At 37.9% G+C, this 20,355-nt stretch overlaps 1 protein-coding gene across 20 annotated transcripts in view; it reads left to right on the top strand.

Annotated features, from left to right (window-relative positions):
• The window catches only part of PHTF1 (putative homeodomain transcription factor 1), an 85,857-nt gene that overhangs the window by 2,580 nt on the left and 62,922 nt on the right, over nt 1-20,355 (top strand). For 16 of the 20 annotated variants that reach the window (XM_060413046.1, XM_060413027.1, XM_060413018.1 and 13 more), the window contains one exon: nt 14,791-14,999. The exons of the other annotated variants lie outside the window; for them this stretch is intronic. In XM_060413046.1, the coding sequence (XP_060269029.1) occupies nt 14,826-14,999 (174 nt within the window). In that variant the 5' untranslated portion in view covers nt 14,791-14,825. The remainder of the gene's footprint in view (nt 1-14,790; nt 15,000-20,355) is intronic. 20 annotated transcript variants of the gene reach the window in all.

Below are 20,355 nucleotides of genomic sequence, written 5' to 3'. Positions count from 1 at the left end.
GATCTTTCCTCTGACCCTCTGTGAACATTAAAAAAAATATTTATGTCTGCCTGTTATATTGCTTCAGTTGTGTCCGACTCTTTGCAACCCTATGGATTGTAGCCCACCAGGCTCCTCTGTCCATGGACTTCTCTAGGCAAGAATGCTGGAGTGGGTTGCCATGCCCTTCTCCAGGGGATCTTCCCTATCCAGGGATCAAACCCACGCCTCTTAGGTCTCCTGCATTGGCAGGCAGGTTCTTTACCATTAGCACCACCTGGGAAGCCCAGTACAACTTAATAGTTGGTTCTCTTTATCTCCAAGTCAGATTGGTTGGGCTGGGACATTTAAATCTCAGCTGAAATACTTTTAGGGTGTGTTCTTTTTATAAGCCAATCAACTAAGAAGTTATTAGAAATACATGGTACTTGGTTAACTTTTCATGATTTTGTACAGTCTCTGATGTTTTATAGTAATAGGAGATGGGGTTAGGATGAATAAATCCCCCAGTTTTATATTGTAGCTCTCAAATCCTGTCCTGTTGTTCTATTGTGAGCTCCAGAAAGTGTGGGTAGTAAGTCTGGTATAATGGAAAGCGCCCAGTATTAGGAGTTGGATCTCCTTTTGTGAGCTGTCTCTAGCTTTGTGATCTTGAAAAAGCCCTGTAGTTTGACTGGTTTTGGTTTATTTATGTTTTAAAAGATTTTGCTTCCTGCCATACAATTTCTTTACCTACCTCTTTCCTCTATCTGATTTAAATATTTCCACAACTCCTATTTCCATGCCATTTTATACATACCCTCCTTTTGGTACACTGTATCCTGTGTTATTTGTTAACCTGTGTGTTTTCATGGACCTCAGGGACAGGAATTGCATTTGTATCCCATTTTTCAGAACATCTTGATTCATACTAGGAACTTGGTATTTCTGTGTTTGATTAAAGCCCACCTATTATGTATATTTTTAATCATTGTTTTCTCATAAGATATTCTTAACACCTCCTTAGTTTAACAGTGGAAAGAATAAAATTAAAGAGAACGCTAAAATTTACTGTTAAGGTACCAAGGCCTCCCAGGTGCTAACAATACAGTCAACAAGACACACATGGTTCTTGTCTTCATGAATTTCACAATCTAATGGTGGTGGGAGAAAAGCCAAGTTTTTAAGTATGTTTAAGTCTTAGATGAAAACTGACAAAAAGTATAGGTTACAAAGAAGTATTTAATGCAATTTAAAACAGATTACATAAATATAATGATTTTTGAAAACAAAGAAAAAAATTTGAAAACAAAAAATAACATCAGATGACAATATAATAAAATTAGAAATTATATAATAAAAATATAATTCAAAGTTATAAAAAACATAAATTAAAAAAATCTTAACTTGGATCATGCAAAGTGGTAGCCACTGTACTACAAACATTTATTGAGCTACTGTCTTTAAAGCATTTTGCTAGGTGCTGATTACAAGGAGAAAAAGTATTTACAACCAGAAGTATAACAATTGTATAAGAGAAGAATAAGTAGCCCAGTCTGGTTGAAATATAAGATATGCAAATGAGATGATAGATTATAAGTCAGTTTGGAGCTGAGTTCACAGTTCTAAGAACTTCAGACACTATATTAAAGAAAGCGAAAAAATGGTATGGTTTTGAGTAGAGGAGGCACATCATATTTTTTTTGGAGAATAGAAATAAAAATGTAGTTATAACAAAATTTAAAGGGCTTCCAAAGCAATGCTTGATGAAATTATATCTCTCTAAATGTCTATATTAACAAAAAAAAAGTCTAGATTGATTAGGAAGGAAGAGTCACAATGATTCAAGCTAATATGAAAAGAATCAGAAATAAGTCAAAATAAAGTGGAAGAAATATAAAAAGTAAAACAAATGTTTATGTATTCTTCATTTAACAGATATTTGTTAGCAGCTACCTCTCGTGTAGGCAATAGGCTAGGCAATATGTCTGTATAATGATGAACAGAAGCGTTCAATTTTTTTTTTTCATGGAGCTTATGGTAATGTAGGAGACAAAACAATAGTAAAATTAATCCTAGTAATGAATAAAAATTGCTTTGTGATAAATGCTAAGAAAGAAAGCATTTATTTTCAAGCTGTTATAACAGGGAAATGGACCTAGTCAAGGAAGTCAGAGAAACCTTCCCTGAAGAATTGATGTGTCAAATGAGATCTGAAGGATAAATAACAGTTAATTAGGTCAAGAACAAATACACTAATCCTACACAAATTCATTCATAAAGCTGAAGAGAGAGTGTACTTCCCAACTCATTTTAGGAGACCAGTATTACCCTGATTACAAAGACAGCACCAGAGAATTTGTTGTAACTATACTACAAAGCTACAGTAATCCAGACAGTATGGTGTTGGCATAAACAGACAAATAGATCAGTGGAATAAAATAGAACATCCAGAAATGAACCTACACTTATATGGGCAATTAATCTACAACAGAGGAGGCAAGAATATTCAATGAGGGAAGGACAGTCCCTTCAATAAATGGTATTGGGAAAGCTGAAAAACTACATGTAAAGACTCAAGCTGGACTGCTCTCTCACATGATGAACAAAAATGAATTCAAAATAAATTTAAAACTTAAATGTAAGACCTGAAACTAAAAACTTCCAGAAGAAAACATAGGCTGTACAGTCTTTGACATTGGTCATAGTAATATTTTTTTGGATATATATTTTCAGTCAAGGGAAATAAAAGCAAAAATAAACAGGGCTCAACAAACTAAAAGACTTCTGCACAGTAAAGGAAACTATCAATAAAATGAAAAGACCACCTATTGAATAGGAGAAGATATTTACAAATGGTTTATCCAAATATACAAAAAATTCATACCAGTCAACATCAAAAAAAGAAACAACCTATTAAAAAATGGACAGGGGATCTGAATAGACATTTGCCAAAGAAGACATACAGATGATCAACAGGCACATGAAAAGATGTTCAGCATATTAACCATAAGGGAAATGCAAATCTAAACCACAGAGAAGTATCACCTCACATGGCAGAAGGGCTATTATCAAAAAGACAATAAATTACAGTTGTTGTTGAAGATGTGGAGAAAAGGGAACATTTTTGCACTGTTGGTGGAAATGTAAATTAGTGTAGCCACTATGGAAAACAGTATGAAGATTCCTTAAAAAATTAGAAATAGAACAACCATGTGGTTTAGCAATTCTACTGTTGGGTATTTATCTGAAGGAAACAAAAGCACTTAATTAGAAAAGATACATGCACTCCTATGTTCATAGTAGCTTTGTTTACAATAGCCAAGATATGGAAGCAACGTAAGTGCTCACAACAGGCGGATGGATAAAGATGTGGTATCTATATACAATGGAATATTACTCATATGAGAATGAATTCTTGCTGTTTGTGACAACATGAATGGCCGAGAGGATGTGATTCTGAGTAAAATAGAGAAAGAAAAAACTCTATGATTTTTCTTAATATGTGGAATCTAAAAAATAGATGAACAAATATAAAACAGAAAAAAAGCTATAGTTGTAGATAGAGTAAACAGGGGTTGCCAGAGAAGGGTTACAAAGGAAAAGAAATAGGTGAGGGAGATTAAGAGGTACAAACTTCCGGTTGCAGAATGAATGAGTCACTAGTATGAAATGTAGTGTGGGGAATATAGTCAGTAATTATGTAATATCTTTGCATGGAAAGATGATAATTAGACTTAAGGATCATCCTGAACTGTATAAAGATATGAGATTACTATGTTGTATAACATACTGTTTTAGGTCAATTATATTTCAAAAACCAACTCAGAGAAAAAGAGATCAGGTATGTGATTACCAGGGGTGGGGAATTGAGGGAGGGGTATTGGATGAAGGCAGTCAGAAGATACAAACTTCCAATTATAAGATAAATTAGTGCTAGGAATGTAATGTACAACATGATAAACCATAAATAATGCTTCTATATGTTATATATGGAAGTTGTTAACAGTTAATCCTAAGTTTGCATCACAAGGAAAAAAATTTTTTTTCTATTTTTTAAATTTTGTATCTATCAGATGGTAGATGTTCACTAAATTTATTGTGGTAATCATTTCATAATGTATATAAGTCATATCATTATGCTCTGTACTGTAAACCTAACATAGTGTTGTATGAAACAAAAAGTCCTACCTGAGACATAATACAGAGTTTTTAATAACTATCATACTGATTTATTAAAAAAAAAAAGAAACTTTGTCCTAAACATATACATTGGCCCCAAAATGTAAAAATCTGTAATAAAATATCAGCAAACCAAATTCAATAACATACAGAATGGATTATCTGTGACCAAGTGGGATATCTGAGAAATGTGTCATTAGTTTAAAATTTGAAGATGATATAATATACCATATTAATGGAATAAAGGATAAAACCACATGATTTTTTTAAGAGACAAAAAACATTTGACAAAATTCGATGCCCATTACTGATGAAATAGTAATTTTTTTCTGTCTGTCAAAGGATGTCTATAAAAAACCCACTATAGTTAGGGATTAAAGACGAGTGTTTTGTCTCTCAAATCAGGAATAAAGCAAGATGTCTGCTCTTAACATCTATTTAACATTGTACTAGGGATTCTAGCCTGTGCAGTAAAGCAAGGAAAAGAAGTGAAAGGCATTGAGATGCAAAAGAAAATGAAAATTGCCTTTATTCATGATGACTTGATCCCATATTTAGAAAATCCTGACATTACTAACAATAAATGAGTTTAGCAAAGCCTCTAGATTTAAAATCAATATACAAAAATTGTTTGTATCTCTGTATACGAGCAATGAGTGTTCCAAAAATGAAATTAAGAAAACAGTTTATTCACAGTAGTATCAAAATAGTAAAATACTTGAGTAAGTTTAACATAGCATATATAAGACCTGTGCACTGAAAACTACAGAACATTGCTAAGAAAAATTAAAGATCTGAAGAAATGGAGTAATATTTCATGTTTGGGATCTGAAAGGCCTAACGTTGTTAAGATGGGAATCTTCTTTAAATATATTAATATCTGCAGATTCATTATAATCCCTTTAAAATTCCAGCAGTCTTCTTTTTCTTTTGGTAAAAATTGATAAGCTAATTCTAAGGTTGATCAGGAAAGGCAAAAGACCTAGAACATTCAGGATAACTTTAAGAAGAACAGAATTTGAAGGCTTACTGCATCCCAAGGGCTTCCCTTGTGGTTCAGCTGGTAAAGAATCTGCCTGCAATGCTGGAGACCTGGGTTTGATCCCTGGGTTGGGAAGATCCCCTGGAGAAGGGAAAGGCTGCTCACTTCAGTATTCTGGCCTAGAGAATTCCGGACTCTATAGTCCATGGGGTTGCAAAGAGTTGGACATGATGGAGCAACTTTCACTTCACTGGATCCAAGATTTACTGTAAAGCTGTAAGTAATTCAGACAGTATAATAGTAATTGACATGAGTAATAGATCAATGGAACAGAATAGAAAATCTAGAAATAAATCCTTACAGTTTTGATAAATTGAGTTTGACAAAGATCCCAAAACAATTCAATGAGAAATGATAGTCTTGTCAACAAATGGTGCTGGTACAGCTGGATATCCACATATATAAAAATAAACTTTTAATTCTTACCTCACACTGTATACAAAAATTAATTAAAAAGGATTGTGGGCTTAAGTGTAAGAACTGAAAGTCTGAGGTTTTGTAAAAGAAAACATAGAAGATCGTTCTTACCTTAACATAGGCAAAGATTTCTTAGAAAAATGGCTATGAAAGAAAAAAATGTGATAACTTTGGCTTCATCAAAAATTAAAACCTTTCTTCAAAATATCCCATTTTAAAAAAGCCATGGACTGTGAGAAAATATTTTCAAATCGTACACTTATTAATATGTGGAGCATTCGTACCTATGATACATAACTCCTACAACTCAGAAGACAAAAAACCCAGTTTAACAATGGGCAGAAGATTTGAATAGATATATCACTAAAGACAATAGCTGAAATGATTGGGCCTGTCCAAAGATGCTCAACGTTACTAGCGAAGTATGAATTAAAACCACAGCGAGATACTATTATACACCTGTTTGTTGTGTTCAATCCCTCAGTTATGTCCGATTCTTTGTAACCCTATGGATTGCAGCATGCCAGGCTTCCCTGTCCTTCACTGTCATTCAGAGTTTGCTCAAAGTCATGTCCATTGAGTCAGTGATGCCATCCAACCATCTCACCCTCTGTCACCCCCTTCTCTTCCTACCCTCAATCTTTTCTAGCCTCAGGGTCTTTTCCAACAAGTCGACTCTTCAAGCATCAGGTGGCCAAACGATTAGAGCTTTAGCATCAGTCCTTCCAATGAACATTCAGGACTGATTTCCTTTAGGATTGGCTGGTTTGATCTCCTTACTGTCCAAGGGACTCTCAAGAGTCTTCTCCAGCACCGCAGTTCTAAAGCATCAATTCTTTGTCATTCAGCCTTCTTTATGGTCCACCTCTCACATCCATACATGACTACTGGGAAAACCATAGCTTTGACTATTGACCTTTGTTGGCAAAGTGGTATCTTTGCTTTTTAATATGCTGTTTAGGTTTGCTGTAACTTTTCTTCCAAGGAGCAAATGACTTAATTTCATGGCTTCAGTCACTGTCCACAGTGATTTTGGAGCCCAAGAAAATAAAGCCTGTCACTGTTTCCCCATCTATTTGCCATGAAGTGATGGGACTGGATGCCATAATCTTACTTTTTGAATGTTGACTTTAAAGCCAGCTTTTTCACCCTCCTCTTTCACCTTCATCAAGAGGCTCTTTAGTTCCTCTTCGCTTTCTGCTATTAGGGTGGTGTCATCTGTATATCTGAGGTTATTGATACTTCTGGCAATCTTGATTCCAGCTTGTGCTTCATCCAACCCTGCATTTCACATGATGTACTCTGCATGTAAGTTAAATAAGCAGGGTGACAGTATACAGCCTTGATGTACTCCTTTCCCAATATTGAATCAGTTCATTGTTCCATGTCTGGTTCTAACTGTTGCTTCCTGACCTGCATACAGATTTCTCAGGAGTCAGGTAAGGTGGTCTGGTATTCCCACCTCTTTAAGAATTTTCCACAGTTTGTCGTGATTCACACAGTCAAGGGCTTTAGCATAGCCAATGAAGCAGAAGTAGATGTTTTTCTGGAGTTCCCTTTCTTTTTCTGTGATCTGATGGTTGTTGGCAATTTGATCTCTGATTCCTCTGCCTTTTCTAAATCCAGCTTGTACATCTGAAAGTTCTTGTTTCAGGTACTGTCAAAGTCTAGCTTGATGAATTTTGAACATTACTTTGCTAGCATGTGAAATGAGTGCAGTTGTGTGGTATTTTGAACATTCTTTGCCATTGCTCTTCTTTGGAATTGGAACAAAAACTGACCTTTTCCAGTCTTGTGGCCAAGGCTGAGTTTTCCAAATTTGCTGGCATGTTGAATGCAGCACTTTAACAGCATCATCTTTCAGGATTTGAAATAGCTCAGCTGGAATCCCATCACCTCCAGTAGCTTTGTTCATAGTGATGCTTACTAAGGCCCAGTTGGATGTCTGGCTCTAGGTGACTGATAACACCATCGTGGTTATCTGGGTCATTAAAACCTTTTTTGTACAGTTCTTCTGTGTATTCTTGCCACCTCTTAATACCTTCTGCTTTTGTTAGGTCCACACTGTTTCTGTCCTTAGTTGTGTCCATCTTTGCATGAAATGTTCCTTTGGAATCTCTCATTTTCTTGAAGGGACCTCTAGTCTTTCCCATTCTATTGTGTTCCTCTATTTCTTTGCATTGTTCACTTCACCTGTTATAATGACCAAAATTAAAAAGACTAACCTTACCAGATGTTGGCCAGGACATGGAGGAACTAGAATTATCATACACTGCTGGTGGGAATGGAAAGTGGAAATTAGTTTGATGGTTTCTTAAAAATTTAAATACATACTTCTCCTATGATCCAACATTTCCATATAGTACCTATGCGAGAGAAATAAAAACATAGGAACATAGGAACGTATTCAAATATTCATAGCAATACTATTCCTAATTACCAAAAAACCAGAAAAAAGTCCAAATGTCTATCAACTTGTGAGTAGATAAATAAATGTATTATATCCATACAATGGAATATGACTCAGCAATAAAAATTGTTGATACATGCTACAACATGATGAACCTCAAAAATGTTACGTACATAAAAGGGGCCAGACAAAAAGACTATATTCTGTGATTCAGTTTACATGAAATTTCTGAAAAGGCAAATCTGTAGAAATAGAGAGCAGATATGTGTTTGCCTATTGCTGGGGGATAGGAATACAGATTTATTGCCATCCTTATTTTCAGGTGATGGAAATGTTCTAAAATTTGAACGTGATAATGGTTGCACAACTCTCTAAATTTACCAGAAATCTACCAGGTTATTACTAAAACTACACCTAAAGATGAATGAGTTTTGCACAGTATTAATTATACCTCAATATGGCTATTTTCTTAAATCACACCAATAGAAAAAAAAAAACAGGAGCGATCACATTGTAGTACACAAGAAATTCATATATATTTCCAATGAAATTTGTCTTCTAAAATTTTTAATTAAGAGAATATATTAAATCTAAGATTATTTTCAGTGATGAAGCTCAACTTGGTCCCCCTCCCCCACCAAAAGAATAAAACAAGAATGGTCTCTATTACTACTTAACATGCTGTCTGAGATATTTGTTAAGATTAGCAAAGCATTCTAATTACTATTATCTTTGCTTTTAAAATATTTTAAATTTTTCCTTCATTTCTCTAATTAATTTTGGAATATAAAAAAAGCAGTATTTGAAAATATGATTTTACACCTAGGAAATTTTAAATGGCTAATCATAAACACAGAGGTGATTTCAGCTATTTGTTACATTTTATTTCTTGAGCGGGAATGGTGGGTACATGACAGATAAGACTCCTCATTAAAGATGACAGTTGACATGTACATTAATCTCTATCTGGTTTCTTCTGAAACTCCTCTAATATTATAATAAATAAGAAAAAAAATCAGCCCTCAAAACTGAAAGAAATGTAAGTTTAAACTTCCTGTTTTAGAACACCTGCATTTAGGGATTACTAGTGGGGAGAGGGAATAAGAGAGGGGCAATATGGTAGTAGGGAATCAAGAGGTGCAAACAATTGTCTGTAAAATAAGCTGCAAGGATATATTGTACAACCCAAAGAATATAGCAAATATTTTAAAATAACTATAAATGGAGTATGCTGCTGCTAAGTCATGTCAGTTGTGTCCGACTCTGTGTGACCCCATAGACGGCAGCCCACCAGGCTCCCGTCCCTGGGATTCTCCAGGCAAGAATACTGGAGTGGGTTGCCACTTCCTTCTCCAGTGCATGAAAGTGAAAAGGGAAACTGAAGTTGCTCAGTCGTGTCTGACTCTTTGCGACCCCATGGACTGCAGCCCACCAGGCTCCATGACTGACATGACTTAGCAGCAGACTACTCCATTTATTTTAAAATATTTGCTATATTCTTCGGGTTGTACAATATATCCTTGCAGCTTATTTTATAGATAATTGTTTGCACCTCTTAATTCCCTAAATGGAGTATAGCCTTTAAAAATTGTGAATCGACGGAGGAGCCTGGTGGGCTGCCGTCTATGGGGTTGCACAGAGTCGGACACGACTGAAGTGACTTAGCAGCAACTTATACAATATTATACATCAACTATTGTTCGGTTTAAAAGTTAAGGGAAGAAAGTCCCTGTATTTAATTTCTGAAAGACTCAGGAATTAGATGCACCAGGTCTATCTGCAGGTGTAAGGTATTGTAGAACCGAAAGTAGAATTGTTTAAGCATATGTACTAGGGGCAATAGACCTATCCTCAGATCCCCCTCATTCTCCACAACCTCGCAGCCACCCTTATCTTCCATTGACAGAAGACTGAAGTTTGCTTTATGGAGAGGCTGAACCAGAGAAGTTCCAGATTCCGGAATACCATACACAGATGCAAATGAGGTGAAATAATGGACTGGTATAGGAGATCAAGTAAAAGGCTGGTGGCCAGGTTTATAATCTCTAAACAGAAGACTGGAATTTCTTTTTGCACAAGCTGACCGAAAATGCTTAAAGATATTGAAAGTGAAATGTCTGGCTACCCTCTACAGTGAAGCCACTGTTCAACAAGAGCCTCCCCTGCCCCGCTCCACTGCGCACTGAATGGGTATTCAGCATGATAGTGCCTTGCTCTTAAGTGTAAATGGATAATTGAAAATGCTCAAATATCTGAGACCTATAAAAAAAGATGGAAAGAGATTTTAAAAAGTGATTAGGAATTTTAGGAATACTATTTTTAAAGATACAATTAATATATTTAAAGTACTGGATACTATATTTTTTTAAAGTCTAAAAATGAAAAAGAGCACCAGAAAATAAAAGTAACAAAAATAAATTCAGTAGAAAAGTTGGAAGACAAACTGGAGGCCATTTCCCAGAAAAACAGTATGAAAGAATAGGGAAAAAGAATATTAAAAAATGAGTACAGTTCATGCAGGAAGCCTAACATCCAACTAGTATGTGTTCCAGGAGAAAGAAATACAAGGAGGAGAAGTAGTTATCAAATAAATAATATTTTAAAAACTTCCCAGGACTGAAATAAACACATTTACAGATCAAAAGGATCTTTTGAGTCATCAGCATTATAATGAAATTTCAGAACTAAATTTAGTTCTGGTCCTAGGCTACCCCCAACTTCTGTCCAGTTTGGCTACAAGTCAGGGGTTCCCAAAACCTTCTCTTCGGGTTTGATTAATTTCCTAGGGTGGTTCACACAACTCAGGGAAACACTTCTTCAAACAACTGTCAGTTTACTAAATAATATGATAAAGGGTACAGATGAATAGCTAGATGAAGGGATACTTAGGGTGAGGTCTGGGAGAGTCCTGAGCACAGGAGCTTCTGTCCCTGTGGAGTTTGGGGTATGTTATCCTACTGGTGTGTATGTTCACTAACCTGGAAGCTCTCTGAACTCTATACAGACTATTGAGGTTTTGAATGGAGGCTTCATCTAGTTGACATGACATTAGCATGGTAGTGGTATAATCTTTGTATCTGAGGTTATTGATATTTCTCCTGGCAATCTTGATTCCAGCTTGTGATGCTTCCTGCCCAGCATTTTGCATGATGTACTTTGCATATCAGTTAAATAAGCAAGGCGCCAATATACAGCCTGATATACTCCTTTCCCAATTTTAAACCAGTCCATTATTCCATGTCCAGTTCTAACTGTTGCTACTTGACCTGCATACAGGTTTTTCAGGAGACAGATAATGTGGTTTGTTATTCTCATCTCTTTAAGAATTTTCCACAGTTCGTTGTGATCCACACAGTCAAAGGCTTTTGTGTAGTCAATGAAGCAGAATAAATGTTGGCAATTTGAACTCTGGTTCCTCTGCCTTTTCTAAATCCAGCTTGTACATCTGCAAGTTCTTGGTTCATATACAGGTAAAGCCTGGGTTGAATGATTTTGAGCATAACCTTACTAGCATGTGAAAATGAGCACAGTTGTACAGTAGTTTGAGCATTCGTTGGCACTGCCCTTCTTTGGGATTGGAATGCAAATGACCTTTTCCAGCACTTGGCCACTGCTGAGTTTTCCAAATTTGCTGGCATATTGAGTACAGCCTTTAATAGCATCATCTTTTAGGATTGGAAATAGCTCAGCTGGAATTCCATCACCTCCACTAGCTTTGTTTGTGGTAATGCTTCCTGAGGCCCACTTGGCTTCACATTCCAGGATGTCAGACTCTAGGTGAGTGACCACACCATCATGGTTATCTGGGTCATTATGACCTTTTTGTATAGTTCTTCTGTGTATTCTTGCCATCTCTTCTTAATCTCTTCTGTTTCTGTGAGGTCCTTGCCATTTCTGTCCTTTATTGTGCCCATCTTTGCATGAAATGTTCCCTTGGTATCTCCAATTTTCTTGAAGAGATCTCTAGTCTTTCCCATTGTATTGTTTCCCTCTATTTCTTTGCATTGTTCACTTAAGAAGGTTTTCTTATCTTTCCTTGCTATTCTTTGAAACTCTGCATTCAGTTGGGTACATCTTTCCCTTTCTTGTTTACCTTTTTGCTTCTCTTCTTTTCTCAGCTATTTGAAAGACCTCCTTAAACAACCACTTTGGCTTGTTGCATTTCTTTTTCTTGGGGATGGTTTTGGTTACCACCTCCTGTACAGTGTTACGAACCTGCATCCATAGTTCTTCACGCAGTCTGTCTATCAGATCTAATTGATTGAATTAATTTGTCACTTCCACTGTATAATCATAAGGGATTTGATTTAGGTCATATCTGAATGGCCTGGTGATTTTCCCTAGTTTCTTCAATTTAAGTCTGAATTTGGCAATAAGGAGCTTATGATCATCCTACAGTCAGCTCCAGGTCTTGTTTTTGCTGACTATTTAGAGCTTCTCCATGTTTGACTGCAAAGAATATGATCAGTCTGATTTTGATATTAACTGTCTGGTGATGTTTATGTGTAGAGTCGTCTCTTGTGTTGTTGGAAAAGGGTGTTTGATATGACCAGTGTATTTTCTTGGCAAAACTCTATTAGCCTTTGCACTGCTTTGTTTTGTACTTCAAGGCTAAACTTGCCTTGTTACTCCCCTAAATATCTCTTGACTTCCTACTTTGGCATTCCAGTCCCCTATGATAAAAAGGACATCTTTTTATTGTATGTCTTCATAGAACCATTTAACTTCATATCTTCAGCATAAGTGCTTGGGGCATAGACTGATTGTCTATGTGATGTTGAACGGTTTGCCTTGGAAACACACCAAGATCATTCTATTGTTTTGGAGATTGCGCCTAAGTACTGCATTTTGGACTCTTGTTGCCTATGAGGGCTATTCCATTCATTCTATGGGATTCTTGCTCACAATAGTAGATATAATGGTCATCTGAATTAAATTTGCCCATTCCTGTCCATTTTAGTTCACTGATTCCTAAAATGTTGATGTGCACACTTTCCATCTCCTGTATTTAGTTTTTGTCATGCTATCTTGTTTCTAGGTCTTCTCTTATACTTTTAGTTTTTCAATGAGTAATTTTGTTTGTGTATTTTTGACTGTGCTGGTTCTTTGTTGCTGCAAGGGCCTTTCTTCTAAGTTGCAGCGAGCGGGGGCTCCTCTGTAGTTGTGACATGCAGGCTTCTCATTACGGTGGCCTCTCTTGTGGAGCACGGGCTGTGGGAGGGCACATGGGCTCAGTAGTTGTGGCTCCTGGGTTCTAGAGCACAGGCTTAATAGTTTTTACGCACAAGCTAAGTTGCTTGGCGGCATGTGGGATCTTCCAGGACCAGGAATCAAACTCTGGTCTCCTGCATTGGCAGGTGGCTTGTTTACCACTGAGCTACCAGGGAAGCCTTCATATACTTAATTTCCCCTTTTGCTACAGCTCATATCCTTTCTTTGCAAATTTGTATACACCCTTCCAAGTCTTGGGTTGGGTATTATCTTCTTTTAGAAGTCTTCCTTTGCCTTCTTAAATCTGAGTTAGGTGTCCTTTACACATATTCCTATTATGCTGTACTTGCCTTGTAATTGTCATTTTGTTGTTCGTCATCTATTGTAAACCAGATGACTTCCCTCTTTGTGCCTGACTACTATATACAGTTGTATAGAATCAGTGGCAATCAAGTGAACATTTCAGCACACTGAGAGAGTTGTGTAGCAGGGTTTCACTTGTCTTTTATTCCTCGTTAAATATGGAGTCCAGCGGTACTGCATCAGTATTTGAGTGCTTTAGTTCCTCTGCCTAGAAGTAGGAACTACATTGGTCAGGTGGTTCTGAGCTTTGATGACAGTACACTGCTCTTTAGGGTACAAACAATAGAGTGGGCTAAATACAGCTGTACCTCGGTTCTGCAGAAAATTTCCAGGCCACTGCTGTAGAAGCGAGTGCAAGGGCATCTAGTTTCCTCCTATAATTGTTTCCTGGGCTGTGAGGTTGTGGCCCTGGGTTGTGGCCAAGAGGGACATTCACTCACAGCTCCCAAAGTTTAGTCCCATTGAACCTTTCAGAGGCTTGCAGACCTCTTCTTACAGTGATTAGGAATGCATTTTGTACTGTATCATGAAGGGCAGGATGTGTAGTGGTTATTAGGGAGAATGAACGTGTTAGTCTCTGTGCCTTGCTTTTCCTCATCTATAAAGTGAAGATAATAAAGCCCTCTGTCTCACAGGACAGTTGTGAGGACTAAGTGAATTAAATTACTGTATTTATGTAATAGGGGCTTCCCAAGGGGCGCTAGTGGTAAAGAACCCACCTGCCGATACAGGAGACATAAGAGGTATGATTTCGAAGCTTATGTACAGTGCTTAGAATAGTGCCTGGCCAATGTTGCTTCTTCATATACCTACTATAGAATGTGTAGGATCAAGCTGACAGACCCTAAAACAAAAGCATGGCATAAGTGTTTTTTGTTCTTCTGCAGCACAGTCATATATGAAAGTATCTCGTGACTTTCTAATCTGACTCAAGAACGGTGGTCATCAATTACTTTTTTTTTGGACCATGAAACATATAATTTTGGAGCCCAAGAAAATAGTCTGTCACTGTTTCCATTTTTCCCCATCTGTTTGCCATGAAGTGATGGTATCAGATGCCATTATCTTAGTTCTTTGCATGTTGAGTTTTAAGCCAGCTTTTTCGTTCTCCTCTTCTATCCTCATCAAGAAGCTCTTTAGTTTTCTTCGCTTTCTGGCATTAGGGTAATGTCATCTGCATATCTGAGGTTATTGATATTTCTCCCAGTGTGCTACAGTCCATGGGGTCGCAAAGAGTTGGATATGACTGAGCGACTGAACATCAACAGCGAAGCATGTGGGATCTTAGCTTCCCAACGAGGGATCAAACCCACATCCCCTGCACTGGAAGCGAAGTCTAAACCACTAGACCATCAAGGAAGTCCTGGTCATCAATTTCTTAATGACTTTTGTCCTCTTCTTTTTGTTGTTCAGTCGGTAAGTTGTGTCTGACTCTTTGTACCCCGTGGATTGCAGCATGCTAAACTTCCCTGTCCTTCCCCTTTTCCCGGAGTTTGCTCAAACTCATGTCATTGAGTTGATGAGGCCATCCAGCCGTCTCATTCTTTGACGCCACCTTCCGCTCTTGCCCTCAAATCTCTTCTAGCTTCAGGGTCTTTTCCACTGAGTCAGCTTTTTACCTCAGGTGGCCAAAATATTGGGAGTTTCAACTTCAGCATCAGTCCTTCCAATGAATACCCAGGGTTGATTTTCTTTCAGATTGACTAGTTTGATCTTGCAGTCCAAGGGACTTGCAAGACTCTTCTCTAGCACCACAATTTGAAAACATCAGTCCTTCGGTGCTTAGCCTTCTATATGGTCCAACTCTCACACCCATACAAGGCTACTGGAAAAACCATAGCTTTGACTATATGGACCTTTGTCTGCAAAGTGATGTCTCTGCTTTTTAATATGCTGTCTAGGTTTGTTACAGCTTTTTTTTCAAGCATCTTTTATTTTGTGGCTGCAAGTCACTGTCTGCAGTGATTTTGGAGCCCAAGAAGATAAAATCTGACATTGTTCCCACTTTTTCCCCATCTGTTTGCCATGAAGTGATGGGATCAGATGCCATGATCTTAGTTTTTTGAATGTTGAGTTTTAAGCCAGCCCTTTCATTCTCTGCTTTCACTTTCATCAAGAGGGTCTTTAGTTCCTCTTTGCTTTCTACCGTTAGAGTGGTATCAACTGCATATCTGAGATTGTTGATATTTCTCCTGTCAGTCTTGATTCCAGCTTATGAATTATCCAGCCTGGCATTTCGCATGGTGTGCTCTGCATAGAAGTTAAACGAGCAGGGTGACAGTATGCACCTTGTTGTACTCCTTTCCCAATTTTGAGCCAGTTCCTTGTTCCATGCCAGTTCTAACTGTTGCTTCTTGACCTGCATACAGTTTCTCAAGAGACAGGCAAGGTGGTCTGGTATTCCCATCTCTTTAAGAATTTTCCAATTTGTTGTGATCCGCAGAGTGACAGGCTTTTGTGTAGTTAATGAAGCAGACGTAGATGTTTTTCTGGAAGTCACTTGCTTTCTCTGTGATCCAGCAGATGCTGGCAATTTGATCTCTGGTTCCTCTGCTATCTAAATCCAGCTTGTACATCTGCAAGTTCTCAGTTTACTGTTGAAGCCTAGGTTGAAGAATTTTGAGCATAACCTTCCTAGCATGTGCAGTAGTTTGAACATTCTTTGTCATTTCCCTTCTTTGGGATTGGAATGAAAACTGACTTTTTCCAGTCCTGTGGCTAATGCTGAATTTTTCAATTTGCAGGCACATTAAATGCAGCACTTTCACAGCATCATATTTTAGGATTTGAAATAGCTCAGCTGGAATTCCATCACCTCTACTAGCTTTGTTTGTAGTAATGCTTCCTAAGGCCTACTTGACTTCACAATCTAGGATATCTGCTGTAGGTGAGGGACCACACCATGGTGGTTATCTAGGTCATTATGACCTTTTTTGTTTAGTTCTTCTGTGTATTCTTGCCACCTCTTCTTAATCTCTTCTGTTTCTGTTAGGTCCTTGCCATTTCTGTCCTTTATTGTGCTCATCTTTGCATGAAATGTTTCTTTGGTATCTCCAATTTTCTTGAAGAGATCTCTAGTCTTTCCCATTCTATTGTTTTCTTCTGTTTCTGTGCACTGGTCACTTAAGTCTTTCTTATCTCTCCTTAGTGTTCTCTGAAACTCTGCATTCATTTCAGTATATCTTTCCCTTCCTCTTTGCCTTCCAATTCTCTTCTTTTTCAGCTATTTGAAAGGCCTCCTCAGACAGCCACTTTGCCTTGTTGCGTTTCTTCTTTCTTGGGGATGTTTTTGATCACCAATTCCTGTACAGTGTTATGAACCTCCCATCCATAGTTCTCCAGGTGCTTTGTCTACCAGCTCTCATCCCTTAAATCGATTTGTCACTTCCACTGTATAACCATAAGGGATTTGATTTAGGTCGTACCTGAATGGCCTAGTGGTTTTCCCTACTTTCTTCAATTTAAGTCTGAATTTGGCAATAAGGAGCCCATGAGCTGAGGTATAGTCAGCTCCAGATCTTGTTTTTGCTGACTATATAGAGCTGCTCCATCTTTGGCTGCAAAGAATATGATCCATCTGATTTTGATATTGACTGTCTGGTGATGTTCATGTGTAGAGTCATCTCTTGTGTTGTTGGAGAAGGATATTTTCTCTGACCAGTCTTGGCAAAACTCTCTTAGCCTCTGCCCTGCTTCATTTTGTACTCCAAAGCCGAACTTGCCTGTTACTTCAAGTATCTCTTGACTTTCTGCTTTTGCATTCCAATCCCTTGTAGTGGAAAGGTCTTTTTTTGATGTTGCTTCTAGAAGGTCTTGTAGTTTTTCATGGGACCATTCAACTTCAGCTTCTTTGGCATCAGTGGTTGGGGCATAGACTTGGATTACTGTGATGTTGAATGGTTGCCTTGGAAACAAACCAAGATCCCACTCTGTCGTTTTTGAAATTGAACCCAAATACTGCATTTCTGACTCTTGTTGACTATGAAGGCTATTCCCCTTCTTCTAGTGGATTCTTGCCTACAGTAGTGGATACAATGGTTATCTGAATTAAATTTGTCCTTCCCATCCATTTTAGTGCACTGATTCCTAAGGTATTGATGTTCACTCTAACTCTTGCTTGACCATGTCCAATTTACCTTGATTTGTGGACCTGACATTCCAGCTTCCTATGCAGTATCATTCTTTATAGCATTGGACTTTCCTCTCAGCACCAAACACATCCACAACTGAGCATCATTTCTGCTTTGGCCCAGCCTCTTCATTCTTTCTGGAGCCATTTCTCCATTCTTCCCCAGTAGCATATTGGACACCTTCTGACCTGGGCAGCTTATCTTCCAGTGTCATATCTTTCTGCCTTTTCATACTGTTCATGGGATTCTCAAGGTAAGAATATTGAAGTGATTCACCTTTCTCTTCTCCGGTGGACCATGTTTTGTCAGAACTCTCCACCATGACCTGTCTGTCTTGGGTGGCTCTGCATGGCATGGCTCATAGCTTCATTGAGTTCCACATGGCTGTGATCTATATGATCATTTTGGTTAGCTTTCTGTGGTTGTGGTTTTCATTCTGGAGACTGTGGGATTATAGTCTTGCTTCTTCTATCTGTTCTCTGATGGATGATGATAAGAGGCTTGCGTAAGTTTCCTGATGGGAGGAACTGGCTGTGGGGAAAACTGAGTCTTGCTCTGGTGGGCAGGGCCATGCTCAATAAATCTTTAATTCAAATCCAGTTTGTCCTCCTAAGAGTCGGGCACGACTTGGGCGACTTAACTTTCACTTTCATGCTCTGGAGAAGGAAATGGCAACCCACTCCAGTGTTCTTGCCTAGAGAATCCCAGGGATGGGGGAGCCTGGTGGGCTGCCGTCTGTGGGGTCGCACAGAGTCAGACACGACTGAAGTGACTTAGCAGCAGCAGCAGCAGGAAAGAAAAAGTGGTGAGGGAGGTTCAGGGAACATTTTCCTGAGGAACACGCAAACATTCGGCTTTATTGTCTGTTTCCCCTTCTGCGCTGTGCACACTCTGAAGATGGAGCCATGCTTTGACCTCTCTATTGCTCTATGCTGAGCTCAAGTAGCGTGTCTGGCCTTAGAGAAGAAGCGTGTTGTGTGTGTGTTGACTAAGAGAATGAATGAATGTGTTTCCATTGCTAAGTAAGGTTTTCATAATACAGTGTCTACCTCTGCTGCTGCTGCTGAGCCGCTCCAGTCGTGTCCGACTCTGTGCGACCCCATAGACGCCAGCCCACCAGGCTCCCCCGTCCCTGGGATTCTCCAGGCCAGAACACTGGAGTGGGGTGCCACTTCCTCCTCCAATGCAGGAAAGTGAAAAGTGAAAGTGAAGCTGCTCAGTCTTGTCCGACTCTTGGCAACTCCATCCATGGGATTTTCCAGGCAAGAGTACTGGAGTGGGGTGCCACTAGTTAATGCTAATTCTGATTCTGTAACATTGTAGGTGAACATCTAGAAAGCAATAAAGTAGAAAAATTAATTTGGCTCTAAAGTTAAGGCACTTTAAGCATCTTTAGTTAGAATAGTACTGATGCAGATATCCACAAGACCTATGTCTGGTAGAATACAATACAATGATATTTTTGCTTTTAAAATTTTCATTTCTGATTTCAAATGTAGCACAAGGTCATTGTTATTCCCATGAACATTATGCATATTTCAAAATTAGTGCACATGTTTTTTCTAGAGGGCTATTTTTGCCTCTGAAATGTCTAATTTAAAAAATTTGATTCCTTCTTAGATTTAACTTTGTTGCATTTAGAGTTTTAAACCTTTTTTTTTTTTTGGTAAAATATACAGTTTGTAGTTAATTGGATAGAAATATAGGTTTCACTTAAAGAAATTGTTTGGCTGCATCTATTCAGTCAAACAGAACTAAAGATCAATATTGGCTCAATATCTAAAATAGAGAAACATCAAATTATTCTAACCTTTTACTTTTATAATAATTTTAATGGTTAAATATCTAAAAAACTTAATCAGGAACTAGCATATGAATGTTGATTGAGCATAAAATTAAAATTCATCTTTTAAAAAATTTTACTTATTTTTAAAAATTTTTTATTTGGTATTGGGGTATAGCCAGTTCACAAACAATGTTGTGATAGTTTCAAGTAAACAGCAAAAGGACTCAGCCATACGTATGCATGTATCCATTCTCCCCTGAACTCCCCTCCCATCCAGGCTGCCTCATAACATTGAACAGAGTTCCAGGTGCTGTACGGTAGGTCCTTGTTGGTTACCTGTTTTAAATATAGCAGTGTGTGCATGACCATCCCAAACTCCCTACCTCTCTCTCCTTCCCATCCTTTGCCCCTGCCCCCCTGCAACCATAAGTTCATTCTCTAAGTCTGTGAGTCTCCTTCTGTTTTGTAAGTTCATTTGTATCATTTCTTTTTAGACTCCATAATATTTCTCCTTCTCTGTCTGACTTCCCTCAGTATGGCACTGTCTAGGTTCATCCACTTTGTTTCAAATGGCATTATTCCCTTCTTTTTAATGGTTGAGTAATATTCCATTCTGTATATGTACGTCTTCTTTATCCAGTCCTCTGAAACAATTTTCCATATTAATACTAATGAAATAACACTGTTAGGCAAACCAGGATTTTGAAACACAAAAGATAATTTACAAATTTGCTTGTGAGTCATCATATACAGCAAAGTTATCATGACTTTCAGATCCTGAGTCTTTCCTGTAAAACCATTTTTTGTGTGTTAATAAAATAAAACATGTTCAGTAAATATGAATATACAGGTTTCC

The sequence above is a fragment of the Ovis aries genome, chromosome 1 (genome assembly GCF_016772045.2).
Source record: "Ovis aries strain OAR_USU_Benz2616 breed Rambouillet chromosome 1, ARS-UI_Ramb_v3.0, whole genome shotgun sequence".
Classification (NCBI taxonomy): Eukaryota; Metazoa; Chordata; class Mammalia; order Artiodactyla; family Bovidae; genus Ovis; species Ovis aries.
This window is presented reverse-complemented; position numbering and strand designations above follow the sequence as displayed.